General features: G+C 42.2%; 1 protein-coding gene across 1 annotated transcript in view; it reads right to left on the minus strand.

Moving 5' to 3' along the window:
• gabbr2 (gamma-aminobutyric acid (GABA) B receptor, 2) overlaps positions 1-19,022 on the minus strand; it is a 255,610-nt gene extending 236,588 nt beyond the window's left edge. Inside the window, exon 1 of the mRNA XM_072676076.1 lies at positions 17,934-19,022. Within this exon, the coding sequence (XP_072532177.1) occupies positions 17,934-18,203 (270 nt within the window). The 5' untranslated portion in view covers positions 18,204-19,022. The remainder of the gene's footprint in view (positions 1-17,933) is intronic.
• Positions 19,023-19,349: the final 327 nt, after the last annotated feature.

Below are 19,349 nucleotides of genomic sequence, written 5' to 3' on the forward strand. Positions count from 1 at the left end.
GGTAAACTAAAATTTAATTAATACTAATTATTTTTAAGTGGGTTATAAGAGTATCATCCATTTATACTTGATCTATTTACTATTTTTTTGAAGTGATGGCAGTGCATAAATTTGTAGCCGCTCCTATTCCCCTTGGGCCTGGTGTGCTGAAACAGCCCCAAAGCGACTGAGACGGTTTGGGGTTTATACTGAGGCTGTACATTGGCTATATATATATTTAGGCTATATTATCATTTTCTTTGGGCTGAGAATACAATTAATACAACTCATTCACATCCTAGGGTTCCAACAGATATAAGAAGAAGACAATACCAGAACTCTCCTCGTAAAAGGCTACGCAGTGTGCTACTAGTTCTTCAATACCAGGTTTTCTAGTCTAAAATGAGTTCAGAACTCTGTTTCCTTACACCCAGAAAAGTTAGAGAGTCCAAATGTTCTCCTTTTAGTTTATTTGGACGATGACAGTAGCTTTTAAATTACTCCTTCAACTTCACAGATGGCACTGTTTCCTCATTTGCAAATAACACTAGGAATGTTATGAATGCTATGAATAGCACCACATCCTAAGATATCCTTGCTGCTGCCATTAGAGCAAAGCCAGTGCCTCACAAAACCAAGCAGTTGCAGTGGGGTATAAAACACAGCAAGCTGTTCTACTCCACAATTGTTATGCAGGCCTGGAGTGCTGCTGTGTGTATATGGGAGTGAGCTGGAATTAGGTAGCAATAGCAATCTTTATTTCTCCAGCAGATGGTCTGGAATTATCAAATGTGCATGCAATAATGAAACAACAATCACTTACTGAAGACATCCTATTGGATTACAAAGACAGACAGCCCTCATCTCTAATCTACCAGCACAATCACAACCAGACATGTTTAATTTTGGTTATCAATCACGTTAAACCGAAGCCAAGAGAATCTGCAGCCCAATAAACATCGCAGCAGGGGAGAGCTGTGTGTCTGCACGGACGAGAATGAGAGGTGCAGAGGCGGAGATTTTTTTCGCTATAGAGATATTTTTTAACAGTTCTCGTTGATGCTTTCATGAAACCCTGCGACTTCCAGGGTCTCATTCATGAAACATTTAATATGCATGGATGTGATCGTAAAATTATTGTACACAAAAGTTGGCATTAAAGTAATGATTCTAAGATGTGAAATTATTGTGAAAATGTGTATAGATCAATACCATGATGCAAGTACTGGAGCTAGCGATCCATGAACACACACACCTACAAGACTCTACTGGCTTCTCACATTGATTTCCTAAATCCAATCCTTCCACTGTCATCATGAGAACAATTAATCATTTAAATTCCAGAAAATATTTTGAGATTTAGACAGAGGTACAGGTACTCCTTGTGGAACTCTCTCAGCATACACATTTGAGACTGCACTGATCTGTGCATATTCAAATCTTCATCAAGTCTTCCCTGGACAGTAGAGAAAGTTACTCCAACAAACTATTGTGTCCCAATAGTTTTGTCCATGTAGTATAGCATGCTAGCTGACCAGGGGAAGAACTGCAGGACATGAAATGTTGGGACACCAGTAAAGCTAGCTGGTTGTTCTACCCAGCTGAGGAGAGCAAGCCAGCCAGCAGCCAAATATACCACATTGGGGTACTACACTGCAGTTGGCCAGAGAGAGCAAGAGAGCCGGCAAGCAAGCGACAAGCCCAAGATGCCATGTTGTGGCTGGCTAGAGAGAACAAGTGGTCAAGATCCAGAGGTACTGCTCCGTGTTCGTGGCCCAAGACCGACCAGAGAAGGGAGAAGGGCCAACCAAGTACCATCTTATCAACTAGCTAATCATAAGGACCCAACACTACCTGGTAAGACATGGAAATAATTATAAAAAAATATCTGTTAGTTGAATGATGAGATTTTATTTGTTCTTGTTAGTGTGCTAAGCTAGGCTAGGCTCAGCTATACGTTTTAAACACTATGTCAACACATACAACACTATGTCTATTAGTTGATTTATATTAACATTTTACATTCACAACATTTAGCAGATGCTCTTATCTTAAATTTAAGGATACCTCTAAGTTTAGACACTAGTAAACACAAGGTTTGTGGGTTTTGAGGGATGGCTGGTCGAGCCGAGCCATACTTGAAGCTCGAAGGGCTCTTGGTGCGGTTCAGCTTTTAACCATTGCCATCAAGTATGGAGGGGCTGGTCCATTCTTGGCTTTGTAGGCCAGCATCAGGGTTTTGAATCTGATTCAGGCAGCAGCTACAGGAAGCCAGTGAAGAGAACGCAGCAGTGGAGTGATGTGGTGAGCTGCATCCAAAAATAGACATGATTTACTTGTTTAGGACAAGTTAAATGATTCAATAAAACCCAGATATATAACTCACTTGCCCTTTATGAGAATCCTGCACTTCAGGCTCTGTGGAAAAGGCTCTTTTGTTAGTCGTGACGACCATGAGCTGATATCATCTTCTCAGAGCTCTTTTTCCCCCTAGTTATATAAAAATAGTTAAATTAATCAAATACCCTTAAATTAGGCCTGTACAGCTAGCATTAGTGTACAAAACAGAACAAGCACTGTGGTTCACCTGTTTCTCTTTTATTAGTGGAAACATTTATATGCAAATCAGTTAAAAGTAAGGCAGTGCTGGAAAGCTTGTTCACATGCGTCAGTCCTGTGGTCATGTGTGATTTATAAATAACTTAGTTGCATGTCAAAGTTGCATGCGTAGATCCAGACGTACTCTCCTTTTTTTATATAAGTCATTCATATGGAAATGAACTAAGCAACATATTTAGTATAAGATTTAAGTGAATGAGGTTTTTCACTTTATTACAATGAAAGATTCAGCCAAGATTCTGCCAAAATCTTGGCACAGTTAACAGTCACCATAAACAGTTTTCTAACTTCTGTCTTCTAACAGCCTTCAGTCCATTTACCTTGCACCTACCTATTTACATGTTGGTCTTATGACCCACAAACATGGCATGTATATACACTATATGTCTAAATGTTTGTGGACGCCCCTTCTAATGAACAAATTCAGATACTTTAAGTTGCATCTATTGCTGACTCAGCTTCTAGAGAAGGTCTGCCAACAGGACTCTCTGGAGCAGATAAACATGAACCTATTGGCACTATTCTTAATGCCAGGTGTGGACTAGAGGGGTATAAAGCCCCCAGCATTCAACTGTAGAGCAGTGCAACTGTGTTCTCTGGAATGATGGCTGGTGCTCCATCCAATATTTTTTGGATGAGTTAGGGATGGGGTTGTGTGGTGATTATCTAACATCCTGACCTTACTAAAAGTGCTGAATGCAGTCAAATCATCACAGCAATGCTCCAAAATCTAGTGGAAAGCCTTCTCTGGAAAGTAGAGAGAGAGTTACCTGCAAAAGCAGGATAGTATATTTTTTAATAGCCTTGATTTCAAGAGAAGAGATGATGAATGAGCAGATGTCCCAATATTTTTGTCCATATAGTGTGTAACCAAGAATGTGCTTCCTATGTGGTTTCATACATTACACTGTCAATGTAAATGCCATTGAATTAAAGCTGACGTGCATTTTAATCTCACAGCCACTGTTTCCTCTCAAATCCAATGTTCTGGACTAAACAGCTATAACAATAATAAGGGTGTTATCCTCCAATTATGAACAGGCTGTACTGTATGCAAAGCATGCACACCCAAGTATTAGTTTTCCTCAGCGCTGGGAGCTTAGAGATGCAAAAGAGGGAACTGGTGGTATTCTTTTCCCTTGGACAAGAACCAAGAAACTGCAGGCATTATGCCACTGCCTCATCTTTAGTCATCAAATCAATATGTGCAGAAGGGGAATTCAAATAGCACAGTATTTCGCAAGCAGGAGGATGAGCAGTTGGAGGTAAGCTCATAGTTCACAAAAATGCAGAAGACTTCTAATCACAATGATACCCAGGCCAGACAGACTGTATGAAAGTTGGATTATATGGAAATGGATGTGAAATAGCTTCTTTTTTTCTCCTTTCTTGCTGCTGGAAGGATTGTTTAAGGTGGACCATTCCTACCCAGGAAGCTGAAATCAGCAGAAACTTTATGTCTTCATCTCACAGCGTGAAAACAGATAAAAATGCTACACAACAGTGTTGAGCCAGCATCTTCATAGGGCCTGAGAAACTCTTATGACCTGAACTGAACTGTATACTTTACCAAATGAAGCCTCACTCTGTACATTGTACAGGCCAGCAGTGTTCCCCTGCAGTAATACCTAGGTCAGGAGAACAGTACACTGCACTCCCAGGAATTTAGAGAAAGACAGCTTTTCAGATAACAGAGCAAGCCGTACACATTCAGCAGGTGAAGAGGGGCAGGTAGACAGAAACCTTGCAGTAACACTTCATTAGAGAGAGACTGGCCTTCATTCACTCCATGAGCCAGGCCATCCATCACATGCAGCCTCCTGCAGCTCTGTTGTTCAACGGCCTATGAAATTGTCCATTTAAGAAGAAGCCCACTAAATAAATATCGCATCGCCACAAGACAGCAACTAAACTATATCTATTTACCATCATTTAAGTCAAAAATAAAACATTTTTTACACTTTACAAATCAACAATCTTTATTTATTTATTTACTTTTTAGACTTATTTTCACCCCTAGACTTCTTACCTTACCTTAGATTTTCTTACATCATACATTTAATTTTAGCTTGCTTCTGAACACATCAGCAACTACCATTTTAAGGGCTGGATAGCCATCACAACACACTTTGAATATTATAATAAACCACACACTCAATCAACAGACAGGAAATGTTAGTTCTGTGTAGATCTATAAATGAATAGATCTAAAAATGTTATCACCTTAGAGTTTACATGAAAAACAGGCAATATAGTGCCTCTAGTGGTCAGGAGAATCTGCCTTTTCTTGTAATGTCTTTGTATTCAGGACAAGTGTGGAAAAAGGGCATTTTCACACTTGTTCTGAACACATAGGTCAACACCCAAGACTGATTACCACTGGTTTCCTTTTACGCAACTACAAACTGTGGATTGTGACTTTTCGAATGTCAATTTTCCGCTTGCATTTTTGTAAAATAGCAGGGCCTAGATTTATCCATTTATTGAGTTTCAGAATTTTTCTTGGATACAATCACTCAAATGGCAAAGAACAGCGTTTTTCTGTAAATAAGGCATTTCACCGTACAGGAACTGCTGCCATTCTTCTACATGCTACATTCTTTAACAGCTCAGCCATATTTGCACCTGTGTGGCTCTCATTCACTGCTCTTATGTTGAAGCACATGACACGTTAGCTGCATGATCGGTGATAAAATGCCCAGTTTCAGTGACAAGATTCTGTGGCAGTGGATGTTCACACATCACATTACCGCTATCCCAACGACTTCTGTTTTGGTCTCGATGTAGAGTGTGGGGATTGCTGTAAAAAATACCTGCTATTGACTAGGAGCTGCTGTATTTAAGCTCCTAAGTGTACAATATACTGCAAAAGCCCTGATTCTCAATGACTAAATATAGATGCAAATCTTTGGTAATAAAACTACCAACTCTATTGCAACTTTCATTTTCAAGGATTTGCATCTGTTTTCAGTGGAAACGTGTAATATGGTTCCTCATGTTTGTCATGTTTCCAACATATTTTAGTTCAGTTTGACACAACTTGCAGATAGTGTGGCTTTTCTCACCCCTCATATGACCACACACATAACTTTAATCTTAAAAAATAATGTCACTGTAATTTTCTAAACAGCAGCATTTTGAAAAATTGTCACATTGCAGCCTAGAAAATGGTTGAAAGTCCTGAACGTGGAATCATGGCGTAGAGCCACGGACGTCAGCCCGGCAGTGCCTGCCATGAGAATGAGATGGCTTTGATGCAGACATTTTAGTAGCATTTCAGTGAAGTTAAAATGCTTTTAAACAGCTTTTAAAACAAAGACGTTGCAAAGGATTGGCACACACTCGGACGTCGGCTTGCATTGATTATTTGGCCAATAAACCCATGAGTGCCACCTTTCATAGGAAATTCAAAGTTGATGAATAATGAGAATGATGAGTCAGACCAGGCTAAAAAGCATGAGGAAAAAAACACACTTACTGTGGCTGCTTACTCTACAGCTCATGCAAATATGCAGTAAGACGCAGCAGCATATGTACGGTACACTAGGCTCTTTTCAGCCTTTTAAGCATTTTCGTTTATAGGAACATGTTCTCTTAAATGTTATTCTCATTTGAATAAGGGCAGTTCTAATCTGGTCCTGTATGTGAAGATTAAGAGACCTTATGCAGAGGATTATCAGCACCATTACCATCATCATTCTGCACCTTTGCGTGAAAGGCCTGACCCGTGCATCAGCGTGGCTTGCGGTGCATCAAGTAACCTGGACTTCAGTCTGTACCATAAATAGGACTGCAGATCATTACAAAATGTGAAACTGTCTGTACATTTGCATCACAGTGCCATAAACAGGCTGCACACAAATACTATCAATCGAATAAAATAGGGAAATCAGAGCATATTGCGAGGGAACAGAGAAAGTCTGATTTAATAGCCAGTCTGTCCACAACAATGTAGTTGTTACATACACACACACACGCTTACACACATGTGTAGTTATTTTGTGTTGGTTACTGGCAGCACCTGCCCATGGACATTTCCACCACAATGGCCCTATGTCTCTAAAGACACAGTCCCAAGGGTTCATCACACAGACTCAATCTATGCAGCGGCAGCTCCTTCCTTTCTGTCCAGGAATTACACAAGATTTAATGTAATTAAAGGACTGACAAGGGCAAACTTTCCGCTTATTACTCTCTGCCGGCCCCTGGAGAAAGACAGTGTTCACATGGCGTTTGTTCAATCTCTAATGACAACACCCTATCCTTTCTAAATCCTCTAATTTCAGTGCACTCTGCAGAGCTACAGGACAATGTGTTTGATTGTGTATGGCCATGAGGAGAGCATGTACTGAACGTCAGGAGAACGCATGGGTTTTTCATTAACCTTGTGACTGTCTGATAAATAATGCTATAGATCTCCTGATTGGAGCATGTTCACATCAGGGTTTGGGGGGTAAATCCTGGATTTAATCTTTGAGAAGAAAAACAGAGTAATTAAAAATGCTCAGAGAGGCTGAGGGCATAAGACTAACTAGAGGTCAAGCTTTTCTTCCTCACTAGAGGAAAGCTACACACTAATCAGGAGCTAATTTTAAAAGTTCTCCTTATAACAGTTCATAATAATAATAATAATGAGTGTAATCTGAGGCTGTTGTAAATTCCATTACAAGCAATGTAGTTCCACTACAAGCATAACTCAACATAACGTTTTTTAAGCATAACTCAAAAAACAACAAACAAAATTCATTGTCTGTTATATATGTTTTTAAGGGATCGGTTCATGAACACATACAGGGTAAAAGTTCTGAATGTCAGTTTCGATTATTTTCAATTAATTGCCCAAGCCTATATGCATGTGCATTTGTTGACCAAGTTATGCCAAGCTTACAAAACCTGAACCAGAGACAATATGCTGTTAACACATGGCTGTAGCATATAGGAATACTGGGGAATGCCAACATGCAAACAACAGCTAGTCAACTTAATTAACCTTGGACTCCACTGACACAACTAGACAGCAACCGATGCAAAAGGACTTACTACCTGTTCTAATGTTCGAGAGTGCGATCAAGCAAGTTTGCTAACATCACCTTGAGATGTCTAGCTGGCAGCTAAACCTCTGTAAAAACAAATGGGCAGACTTAGCTTAGAATCAAACACTAGTGACTCGACAACTTTGCTAACACAACGAAACAGCAAGCAAGCCAACGTCACAGGATAAGTATGGCAGCTAACATTTTATTACTTAATAGTCTAACAGGAAGAAAGCTAGCTTGGCTTCTGTCTTGTATCCTCCAGCCATGTCTTCCTTAGTCTCTTTGCAGCTTCTGCCATGATGTCCATACCAAGCTAACTTCCTCTTATAGTTAGCTGAAGACTCATAGTTGTTGGTGTGTAACGCGTGGTGTTAAGCATTACATAGTTCTCGCATAAGGCATCTCATTGCACTCCTCTAAAGTTACATAGTGTAGTAGCAGCATCACCAGAGTGGCCCGAGACAGCATTTGTTCATAAGTGTAGTAATTACCTGGGCAATATACCAGGTTAACACCTGGCTATGAGAGCCGTTTAGCTCAAACTGACACAGCACAAAAAATAGTTGGGTCGGATCGAGGTCAGATCACATTCCCACCACAAACGAGCCGAGTTCATTTGGGACCGGACCAATACAACCTCCTCTCAAGGGTCTGGGTGTGGTTGTTTTGGTCCACATCTGAGTACATTTACTGTATTCACACCTGCCCAAACAAATCACACAGAGGGTGAAAACAAACCAGGGTCCGATTTAACTGTGCAGATGAGTTCACTATATAAAATGAACCAAAACTACTATAATATGTCTATATTGTGTATACTATAAATTTTATAACCTCCAAATAGATTTATTGACTATATTTAACCTGATTTCACCTGCCTTTACATCATTTGCAGTGTATTAATACAAACAGAGAAGGGGGGGGGTCTGTACCTTTGAAAAAGGAACACAATTTAAGCTGGGTGATCGACTGCACAAATAACACAAGGAATGCCGAGAGGTCAGTGTTCACCAATTCACAGCCCAACAGACAAGGCCAGACTCCGTGTCCATTTGCCCTGAAGCGCTTTGGCAAGAGGAAAGAGGAATCGGAGTGCATAACCACCTCCTGCGCCTTCCCCGGGCATTCCATCACACCTCAGCCACCCCCTTTCCCCCACCTCGTCCTCAGCAACAGAACCAATCACTGAGCAAATGTTTGTTTCATGTTAATGGCAGCCAGATGCTCCAGTCCGGCACCTTTTGAAACAATCACACATCTCATTTGCTGGATAATCAAAGAGGCAAATGCGAACGCTAAAGAGAACTGGTGTGCTGCTGTCAAATGCCCACGTCTCTGTGCGTGTGTGTATGTGTGTGTGTTTCTGCTCTGCTCAGATTCAGCTGCACAGACTGGATGTAGAAATGGAGGTTAGGGTGACATCATTGCAGCAGTTGTAGAAAATCACTAAATATATCCTGATGTCAACGATAAGCACTTCAATTCCATGATTGTGCCTTTAAGGAATCACACAATGCTATCACACATGTTGTAGTTTAATGTATTACTTATAATATGCATAACTGTAATATGATGTTTCAGCATAAGAGGTCTCTATCTCTCCATTACTAATCTTGAAAACCTACAATACAGCTGCATCAACACAGAGGGTTTATTACTTAATTAAGTAAGATTTATGAGGAATGCTTGCACTAGGGACAGAATAGTATAGCCTTATCTCCAATCTTATCAATACCAGAATAACAACAGGGCTTCTTGTTTTAAAGGCTGTAAATGAATGCTCAGGGCAGAGATCAGATTCACAATAAAAGCATGAACATATTTTCTTATCAGAAACTGTTCATCAGGCACTAAAATACGCCTCTCAGAGCAGATGTTTCAGCTCTGATAGGGCTGCACATCTCTGCAGGCTCGGCAGAACACAAAATTACTGCAAAAATGATTTCTCCAAGACATTTATAGGTCTTCGCCAAATCTTTAATTAAGGGTCGAATATAAAATGGAAAACACTCAACCAACCATATTTTGTCCTGTGAGACCTTCGTAGCATGTAAACTGATTCTCCTATGAATGAAGGAAATGACAGCAGAAAGCAGCAGGCCTAGGCCGCTAAAACAGTGCCCAGGCACCTCACTGCCCTGGTGTCCTCTGGACACAGCAGGAAGCATTCTTGTGTTAAATTTCTTGCTCAGCATCCTGCATGTACTGTACACAGGATGTTTCCATGATGTGGTGGCAAGGTCAGGGGGAACACCACAGAGCATTAGCCTCCTGACTCAAGGCTATGGTGATGATTCATCAAAAGGTCAGTAATTAGCAACCCACTCTAAACATCCACTAACGAACGATTAGCTTCAGCCAGGAGAAAAGGCAACACTGATTTTTAGGTAGGGACATTAGGCTCAGTGGGACATTGTGGGGCTAAGTAAGAGAATACTGTGCAGTTATGCCTAACTATTAGTAGCATTACACTGTTGTTGTCATGTTAAAATAACATAACTCTTAATGTTTTGTTGTTTGTTTGGGAATGCCAGTTATCCTTTACATTGTGTGTGAGTTCTTAAACAACAGAAAATCACAAGTTACCAACCTGTGCTCTGCTCATTTTTTGTGTTTTCTTGGTTTAACGCACCCACTTTTACTCAGAAAGCTCTTGTTAACGGACTGATGGAAGCGTGGAAAACAACAAAATGTGAAGGTCAGAGGGTCTTCCAGAACCAGGGCTATTAAACACTGACATAAAGTCCATTAATCTACATCAGTATAAGCACCTATATGTATTCTCTTCACTGAAAATACTGAAAGAACATCCCATTGAGCCATCAGCTCTCCTTATTCCAATAATTAAGCCTTCTTCTTTCCTGCTGTTTGTTCTGTATGTACTGGATGCACTGGTGACAGGGGGCACATTTGACTTTCTGACCTTATAAACCATGATGCCTGCAATGTGCCCATAAACTGTCCTAAACAGTCTAATGGAAATATGACTTGGGCCCTGCTTTGTCAGACTGAATAGCCATGGCAATCAACTTGTAGTTACTTGTTTCAGGGCCTTCACTGAGAAAACTGAGAATAGTATGATTACTTTGTAGGCAAATGTTCATCATTTGCTTGTACACTCTTAAAAACACACATGGTTCTCCACAGAGCATTTCAGGAGATTTGGGAGTGTGTTTAATGAACATCCATATAAAAAAAGTTGTACACCATGGCCTCTTAAAATACATCTAACCCCCACCCTTGCCCAGTGAAAAAAACAACATATCACCCTGTTTTAAAAATATTTCAATATCTGTAATCTTTTTCAATATTTCAAGTGGAAAAATAATCGTTTATAAAAGTATTAACTTTTAATGGAAGTAATTTTTGACCATTTCTATTGGTTTATTGACATTTGGACAGTCTCAAAATATGTACAAATCATCAGAAATTGAGGCACCAATTTCTGCAAAAGTGACCATATTTTATTTTATTCAACACCTTAACATTCTTATTTTAATGTAACACTATTTCTGAAAAATTGTTTAACAAATTATAGTGTTGTAAAATACACTTTTATTGATTTGTCTTTTGTCGTTTGGTTCCCCAAAAACAAAAAGTTTGGGTACTCTGAATCTTTTTTTAGTTTTATTCTAGAAACACATGTTTACATTAAGATCGATGTTGGATTTTTTTTTTTTTTTGAGAATTGTTTAGTAGTAGGCTCTTGATAAAGATAAAATCATATATCTAGCGTAGGGCTGCACAATATATCATTTCGGCATTGCCATCACAATGTATACTTGTGCAATAGACACATCACATGGTAAAAGAAGTAAGCTACAACTTGCTTGTTGCAAGAAAAGTCTACCAGAGGGAGATTGTATCTGCCCAATATCATTTATTTTACTCCCATCTTTGATACACAGGGATGTTGAATCACTGACATGGTGAAAAGTTTAGGGAGGCAAAATTAACATTATTTCGGTGGATGATGAATTCTACCTGTGACCTGTTGACTTAAGGGGGTGGAATACACCTTTGGTTGGTCTATATACCAGTGGTGTTGGCTGATGTACCATGAGCACGCTAGCAAAGGCCTAAGTGCCAGAGCGTTTGTGTTCATTTGTAAGTCAAATAAATACATTAGATATACAAGTGCTCCCGATTTCTCTCCCCTTCAGCCAGTTCCTTACGGATTCAGCATGTGAAAAGTATTTAGGCCTTCACAGTTCGTCTCTGACAGAACTTAAAAGTTATTATCTACACATTCTATGTTCTTAGGATGCTTTATCCTTTACCTTGAAGCAACCTACTGAGGCTGAGATTTTCACAAACCTCCTAACTCACTGTGAGTTAATGAGAGGAGACTTTGCACTGAGGGGTCTTGGTCCTTTGAGAATAAAAATAATACATGCTTATGGCCTAGACCAATACACAAGTACCTGTGCGCTGTGTGTAAACCTGACTAGATGCATTTGTTCCCTCACGAGGCATAAGCACCAGATATATCCGTATGCATTACACAAGGTCTTTAGGGATGTGTTGGACTTAAGGAGGTCAATGGCTGGAGCCAAGCACAAAATGTTATGGATAAGAAAAGGAAATTAGTATTCCATACATGAGTCTGCGAATCCTCACTGTGGAAATCTTTCTCAAGGCAGCACGCCCTATCCTATACTCTTCCAGGAACAATCACGACACTGTAAAATCTGGGCAAATAACACCACGTCTCTTGGATATTAGAGCTATTTCATGCTTCGTTGATATTTTCATAGAGGTCCGTAATATTCATGAAATATTGTTACAGAACACTATTCAACACCAATACAAAACAGCTGGGCCAGTGAGCATATGAAGCAAACGATGACAAAGGCCTTTTTCCTCCACTTCAGTTTGCATACACGCTGTTGAATAACTGTGACAGGTGTAACGTGTAGGTCATATTGTACTTCCAAGGGGCTAATAAAAGAATTCAAATCTTGCTCTCTTTCTCCCTCTCTCACTCTTTCTGAAACACCTTCCCCCTCTTATTCACCTCACTGTACCACTTGAGCTCCAGCGCTCTGTGGGTGGTGTGGCCTGAGGCAAATCACAGCTTCTCAAGGTAAAGCTTTCCACGACCGCAATAATCAATTTTAAAGGACGACACACTGCAGATGTGAGTTAAAGTGCATCCTGCAGAAAACAAGCTCTCAGATTTCTCATAAGGCCTGGACATACATTCTTAAAAATAAAGGTTTCTGGCGTAGACCCGGGGCACTAGGAAACTTCGGTCTTTAAATTCTGTGAAGGTTCCTTCAGAATCTTAGGGTACACTTACAAAAAGCATTTCTTTTAGTAAATGTACTCGCTGTTCTTTTAAATTTACTACTGAATTCCAACATGAACAAAAATCAATGAACAAAAGTCATGATTTATATATGAATGATATACAAACCTGTTCTGCTCATATCTTTGATTGTCATATTCTTCTATTTAAGCCAAAAGTCTTTTTATGCTATTTTTACTGCAAATTTGTTTGTACTCATTTTCGGTCCTTGTATCAGTGCATTAAACAGCATGCATTTCCACCAAGCCAGAATTTGCTATCAGCCTAAATCGAAGAAATGGATTCCATATAATAACCTATGCCTTTAGAGAGACCTTTCCTATGTTGGTGTCATGTATAAACATGGTATCTCAGGAATTCAGCTTTCCAACTTTAGGTAGAAGTAAAAAATATTCAATGTAAAAATATTTAGTTCATTTAAGTCACTTTGAAGCATTTCTATTGGTCCATTCATCATAGATTTTGAATACAATGTAAAGAACAACTGCAAAATTATGTCCCAAAGATTCAGATTATGCCAAAAAGTGAAGAATAAGAATAGACATACAATGTTTTTGAGTGACAGCAACTGTATTTAATGAGGTAAAAGCACAAAATAGCAACTGCTCTTTTGTTCCTATTATATGTATTCAGTCTTTAATGGATGATTCTTTGAGGAAGCATTCTGAGATTATGTGAGTGTGAAGACTCTTTTCACATGAGCTCCTTAGCTTTTTTAGTCCAATAATTATTTAGAAGCCTGTATTTTTGTGAGTATAGACTGACTAAAAAATACTCTTAGTAATAGAGAAAGAGCTGCGGCTGTTTCAGATGTGCAACAGTGTGTTTCATCACAAAATACATTCAACTGGGCCTAGTGAGGAGCTTTGTTGCACTCCCAGTTCTCTCTTGCATGCCTTTCTGGATCCCTCCAGTGGCTCTGTGCTGCGTGTAGCCCTGTGGATCTGCTTGGTGCGGCAGCGCCCCGGCCCAGCCGAGCGGATGGGTTCTGCCAACCTTCCGCTCCTCTGAGAGAGGATAAAGGGATAAAGAGCCTCTGCTCCGGGACTGATTACTTACATCTGCCCTGTTAAATCCCAACACGCATATACTACTACTACTAGTGCCTGCTTTGTTGTAATGTCTATGTGCGTGTTGTGTGTGAAGTCTAAGTAGAAGTGACAGAGAAATCTATGTATTGATCTAGAAACTAAAGGCCGTCCTTCTTTATATAGATTTAAATGATTTTTTCATATCTGGGGGTGTTGTAACAGATAACATGAGGTTCCTGCACAGGTGCGGTTCTGGTGCTTGAATCCAGTTCCCAGTCCTGGATTTTGGAATTACTGTTACTTGGACTGTTCATGGATTTGACTGGTTATCTAGTGTTATGCCTACTTATTACAAAATCAATTACAGTCCAGGAACAGAAATGAGCATAAGAATAGAAAACACCTGTATTCCTGACCAGGCCTCATACTTGTTGTTATTGCAACTGCAGACGTTAATGATTTCCTTTTATTAACATTTCTTTGCCATTCCTAGTTAGAATTCACATCTGAGCGTAAACCATCACACTGAATACCCTCATATCACCTCAAAGATACAAGCAGAAGAGGGCCGTGCTCTCTGAGAGCTATGAAGAGCTCCTTGGGCTGAGAAATGATTGTGTAAAAGATCTGCATGACTGCTTTCTCACTGAGAGGTGAGGGTGGCATCGTGCTTCTCCTTTCTGCCATTAAGACAAATAGAAACCATTGGTTTGAAAGAGTTACCTACTGAATGTTCTCTGACCATGCTGAGGCTCGAAAGAAATGATGTATGTCATTGGTGGAATGCCCAGACCCTAGAGCAGTGCATGTAACATAACAGAAACCCAATGCATTCACCACAGTCTTCTTTTACACTTTTTCTAGATCTGGTCTAAGATCTGGTTGAGTCTGGAGCCTTCTAGCAGTTCTATGGTATCGCTAAACGAACCATTTGAAGCACCTGCATTTTTAAGAGTGGGAGGTTGGAGAAAACCTGAGCACTTAGAGAAAACTCACTTGGACACAAGGGGTGTGTCCAAAGACCCTAAAAGATACTGCTTTTTCATACCGATCCTCCTCCACAACCTGGAAACTGATTTTGTGATGCCATCCTACTACCTGTCCAAATACCAGAGGAAACCCCTTTAAAATACCCACTGAAGAAGCTTTTAACTGAGGATACACGAGAGTATGCTATACAAGGAAGATTTTGGAGTGACATCACTGCATGCACACCTAGAGAGCACATGATTTCTACATTTACAATTAATGCAATTAAATGGATGGAACTGCTGTACATGTGCTGGCAGCAACTGTGATTGTCTCGGGAGTATTAGGTGGGAGTATTAGGTAGGAGTATTAGGGGTGTGCTGAAAGCAAATGCGATAGACTCAGTTCGTCAGTAGTCAACATCATATTTGAAAAGGATCAGCTGTCCCATTTCTCCAGTTGCTGCTGGTTCTCTCCGTTCCTCCTGCTCCTTTCATCTCCTTGAGTTCATTGTGTTCTTCCAGGGTAGGAAAGGAGCAGTAGGAAGGGAAGGGAAGGGAAGGGGAGGGCAGGAGCAGTGGGAAACGTTTCTGGACATGCCCTCACTTCTCACAGTTAGTGACCAAAGCAAGGGCTGGACTCACAACCCCAGGCCCCTAGAGCATAAACACTACCTGCAGCATCACCATGCCATCCATGAAAACATTAGTTCCAAACCCTTAACCTTAAAAACAGCTTTCTCACACCATTACATAATGCTTCCTGTTGAGATAGATAAATAAATAAATAAATGTGTGATCAAGTTTCGACACATCCAGCTGATGATGATTTGTTAGATACTGCGGAGGGTGAAAATTATTAGAAGGCCTACATCAGAGCACAGAGGCATTAAGGGCAAATCCCAGGCAGAATAATTGACTCAAGCAATCTGTGTAATAGTCTGCAATCTAGTTTATGCTGCACAACCATCACTTGCTGTATGAAAACACAGCAAAAGATGCAAGACACAACGCATTCACGAATAAAGCCAGCTACACTGTATGGACAAAAGTATTGGGACATCATTGGGACATCATGTATTGTTTCTTTAAAATCAAGAGAATAAAAAAGGGGTTATCCTGCTTTCGTTGAAGTAACTGTCTCTACTGTTACAGATTTCGGAGCATTGCTGTGAGGATTTCATTGCATTCAGCGACAAGAGAATTAGTGGGGCCAGGATGTTGGATTAACACCACCCCACCTCATCATCCAGAAAATCATCATTCCAGAAAATTGGAATTGTGTTACACCCCTCTAGCCCACGTGTGGAATCATGTCAATTCTGTTCAGGGACAAGACCAACTGTGAGTGTGTTCGTTCATTTGTGCGTCTATGTCAGCAATAACTGCAACCTAAAGTAGTTGAATGCATTCGTTAAAAGGGGTGTCCACAAATATTTGGCCATATTGTGTATATTGGGACGCTTCTCTCAGTGTAGTTAGCTGGAAGGTGCTAATTTATCAGACCTTGTGACCTTTACTGCAACATACAATAACCATGACAGGGAGACGATTCGGTTTGAAGCTTGTAGGTCCAAATTAGTCAGAGTGACAATCTGTTTTAATGAGCCAACTTTTACACGTTCTTTATCGCCTGTGTAATTTGCACTTGGCTTTACGTCAATAATTAGCCTATATAAACCCTTCTGGCACACACTTCCCCGAGATTCCTCATTTCCTTGGTCCTACATAAACAAAGCAAGACCTTTAAACGAGCCCTTCATAAACTGGACACACTTGCACCTCTCTAAACACAGAATGAGGCTTGTTGTTTACTTTGTTTGCTAGCAGATGGTGGGGAGAAGGGAAATTACGATAAACCGTTAATAATGCAGACGCTCAGTAAATGATTAGGCGAGGTTGGGACATGCAGATAAAAGTAATCCAAGGGCAAGGGAGTGGAGGGACTGTAGCATACAGCATGCCAAATGTGTTGGACAGGGCCCAGGAACAACTGTCAACCATCAACCAACTAAGTCATCCATATTCCTCTATAGATCCCTGAGCTCATCCAGCAGAGCTGAGCGTTTAGTCTGAGCCTTAACGTGTCGAGGCTACCATTACAATCCAATTCCTGTATCCTTGAAGGAGCTGAAGGAGCCCAGGTCAGACGCAGCAAGAGAGAAACCCTAACAAATGACTGCCATCTTCAGGTGTAAAGGAAACCAAGCACATCCAGGTGAGGAGACAGGCAAGCTCAGCTGTGGGCTTTCGTACAGGGAGCGTGAATAAAGAATCAAGAGTATGTGTGTGGTGGGGTGGGGTGGGGTGGGGTGTGGTGTAGATTGAGGGACATACTGTTTTGCTTGGTCAGGCAGTCCAGATATCGTCCATGTACAATATTAATAATCATATTAAAAACAAAGTGCTTGGACCCCTGATAGCATGATGATGGCTTTCCCAGCTGACTGAGCAGCAAGTGTGTTTACTGCACTATGGAAACTGCTGCATAATGTATTGTCACAATGTACACAGCCTTGAATCTTGCATTAGCATTCAAATGTGGGGCTTTTGCATGAATGCTGATACTGCCACTGCTGTGGACTGCTACACTCAGCTACAGGCTGATCAATGATCAGCTCTACCTGTCCATAATGAGCAGGGAGGTGGGTGACGGTGTCACGAGCTATGTGCACGTGGGGTTGGAGGGGGATTGGAGGGGGCGATATTTTTGCACAACACCTGGTAGGAGGGGGCTATGTATGGAAGGGGATGCTGAATACTGAATAAGGCCATGAACGTATCTGGGTTGTTTTGGTGGTCTGAGGGCTTCAAAACGCCAGACGTAGCGCACGAGTTGTGCAACATTGCGTACAGGCTTGAATAAGACGATCCTGGTTTGCTGGATATGTGCGCACACTGGGACACGCACACACACACACACACACACACACACACACACACACGACACATAAACAAACACTAAAGGCATGAGCCTCCTCCCACGTACCTCGGTGTCGTAGATCTTGGTGATGAGGGAGAAGGCGTACTGGCGGGACTCGCGGATGTGGCGGATGGCGAGCTGTACCGCGGGCTCGATGCCCTGGCTGATGCTGCTCATGAGCGCGGACTCGTTCATGGGCATGAGCACCATGATGGGCACGTCCCTGGCCGACCACGCCGCGTCCACGCCGTGGCCGGTGTAGTCGTTGCATACCTTGGCCGTGGCCACGGACGCCAAGAGCAGGCAGCTCGAGGCGAGGAGCAGGGACGGAGCCATGCCGCTGCTGCTGCTGCTGCTGCTGAAGCTGCTGCTGCTGCTGCCGAGGCTGCTGCTGCTGCCGCCGTGCGCGCGCAGGGGAGGGGGGGTGAGCTAGAAGAGCCGCGCGGGGCTCAGCGCGCGGGCATTGCGATGCTCTGAGAGAAGCAGAGAGGTCTGGAGAGGGAGGGAGAGGAAGGGAGGAGGGTGGCGCGGGAGTAGGTGCTCGAAGGCGCGCGCTAGTGAAGTGGTGAGGAAGGTTGGGGGGGGGGGGGGGTAAAAGTAGAAGAGCACGAGCGCTTTAATTCCACGAGAGGCTGATGAGGAAGTGGAAGAAGAGGAAGAATGGGAGGATGAAGATTTGGGGAAGGAGAGGAGGGGAGAGGGGGTACTCTCAGATGGTGCGGCTTCCCCCTCCGCGCGCCACGCCGGTGCTGCTCTGGTCCCGTGTGTGTGTGTGTGTGTGTGTGTATTTTCCTCTGCTCTCTCTCTCTCCTTCTCCCGCGCGCACACGATCCCCTGTTCAATCCGTGCGAAGATGCAGAGCGCGAGAGTTTCCCCGGGAGAGCGAGAAAGCGAGCGAGCGAGCGAGCACTGACGCGCTGCCGAGGGATGGATGCAGCAGGTCCAGAGCGAAAGAGCGAGCTCGAGCCCGGAATTCCTTCTTGCGCAGGCTGGCAGTCTGCGAGCGCGTGCACCTACGAACGAAACGGCGAAGATGTAAAGTCCACGAGAAGCGTCGCCTGGAGTCCTGAAGCAAAATCCCCAGTAAAGAAGAGAGGAGGAGGAGGAGGAGGAGGAAGAGTAGAGCGGCCTGCACGCGCTGCTGCTGCTGCTACTGCTGCGGAGAGCGCGCGCCTGAGTGGCTCAGAAAAAAAACACCAGAGGAGGAGGAGGAGGGGGGTAGATTATTTAGAGCTGAAGGAGAGAGAGAGAGAGAGAGAGAGAGAGAGAATGCGCGCGCAAGAGAGAGGGAGGGAGAGAGAGAGAGAGAGAGACAGAGAGTGCGCGCGCATGAGGAAGAGAGAGAGAGCAGGCAGAGTGCACGCGCAAGAGGGATAGGTAGAGTGAGAGAGAGGAAACGTGCGAGAGAGAGAGCAAGCAGGGTGCACGCGCAAGAGGGATAGGTAGAGCGAGAGAGAGAGAGAGAGAGAGAGAGAGAGAGAG

This window comes from Salminus brasiliensis, chromosome 3, assembly GCF_030463535.1.
Source record: "Salminus brasiliensis chromosome 3, fSalBra1.hap2, whole genome shotgun sequence".
Classification (NCBI taxonomy): domain Eukaryota; kingdom Metazoa; phylum Chordata; class Actinopteri; order Characiformes; family Bryconidae; genus Salminus; species Salminus brasiliensis.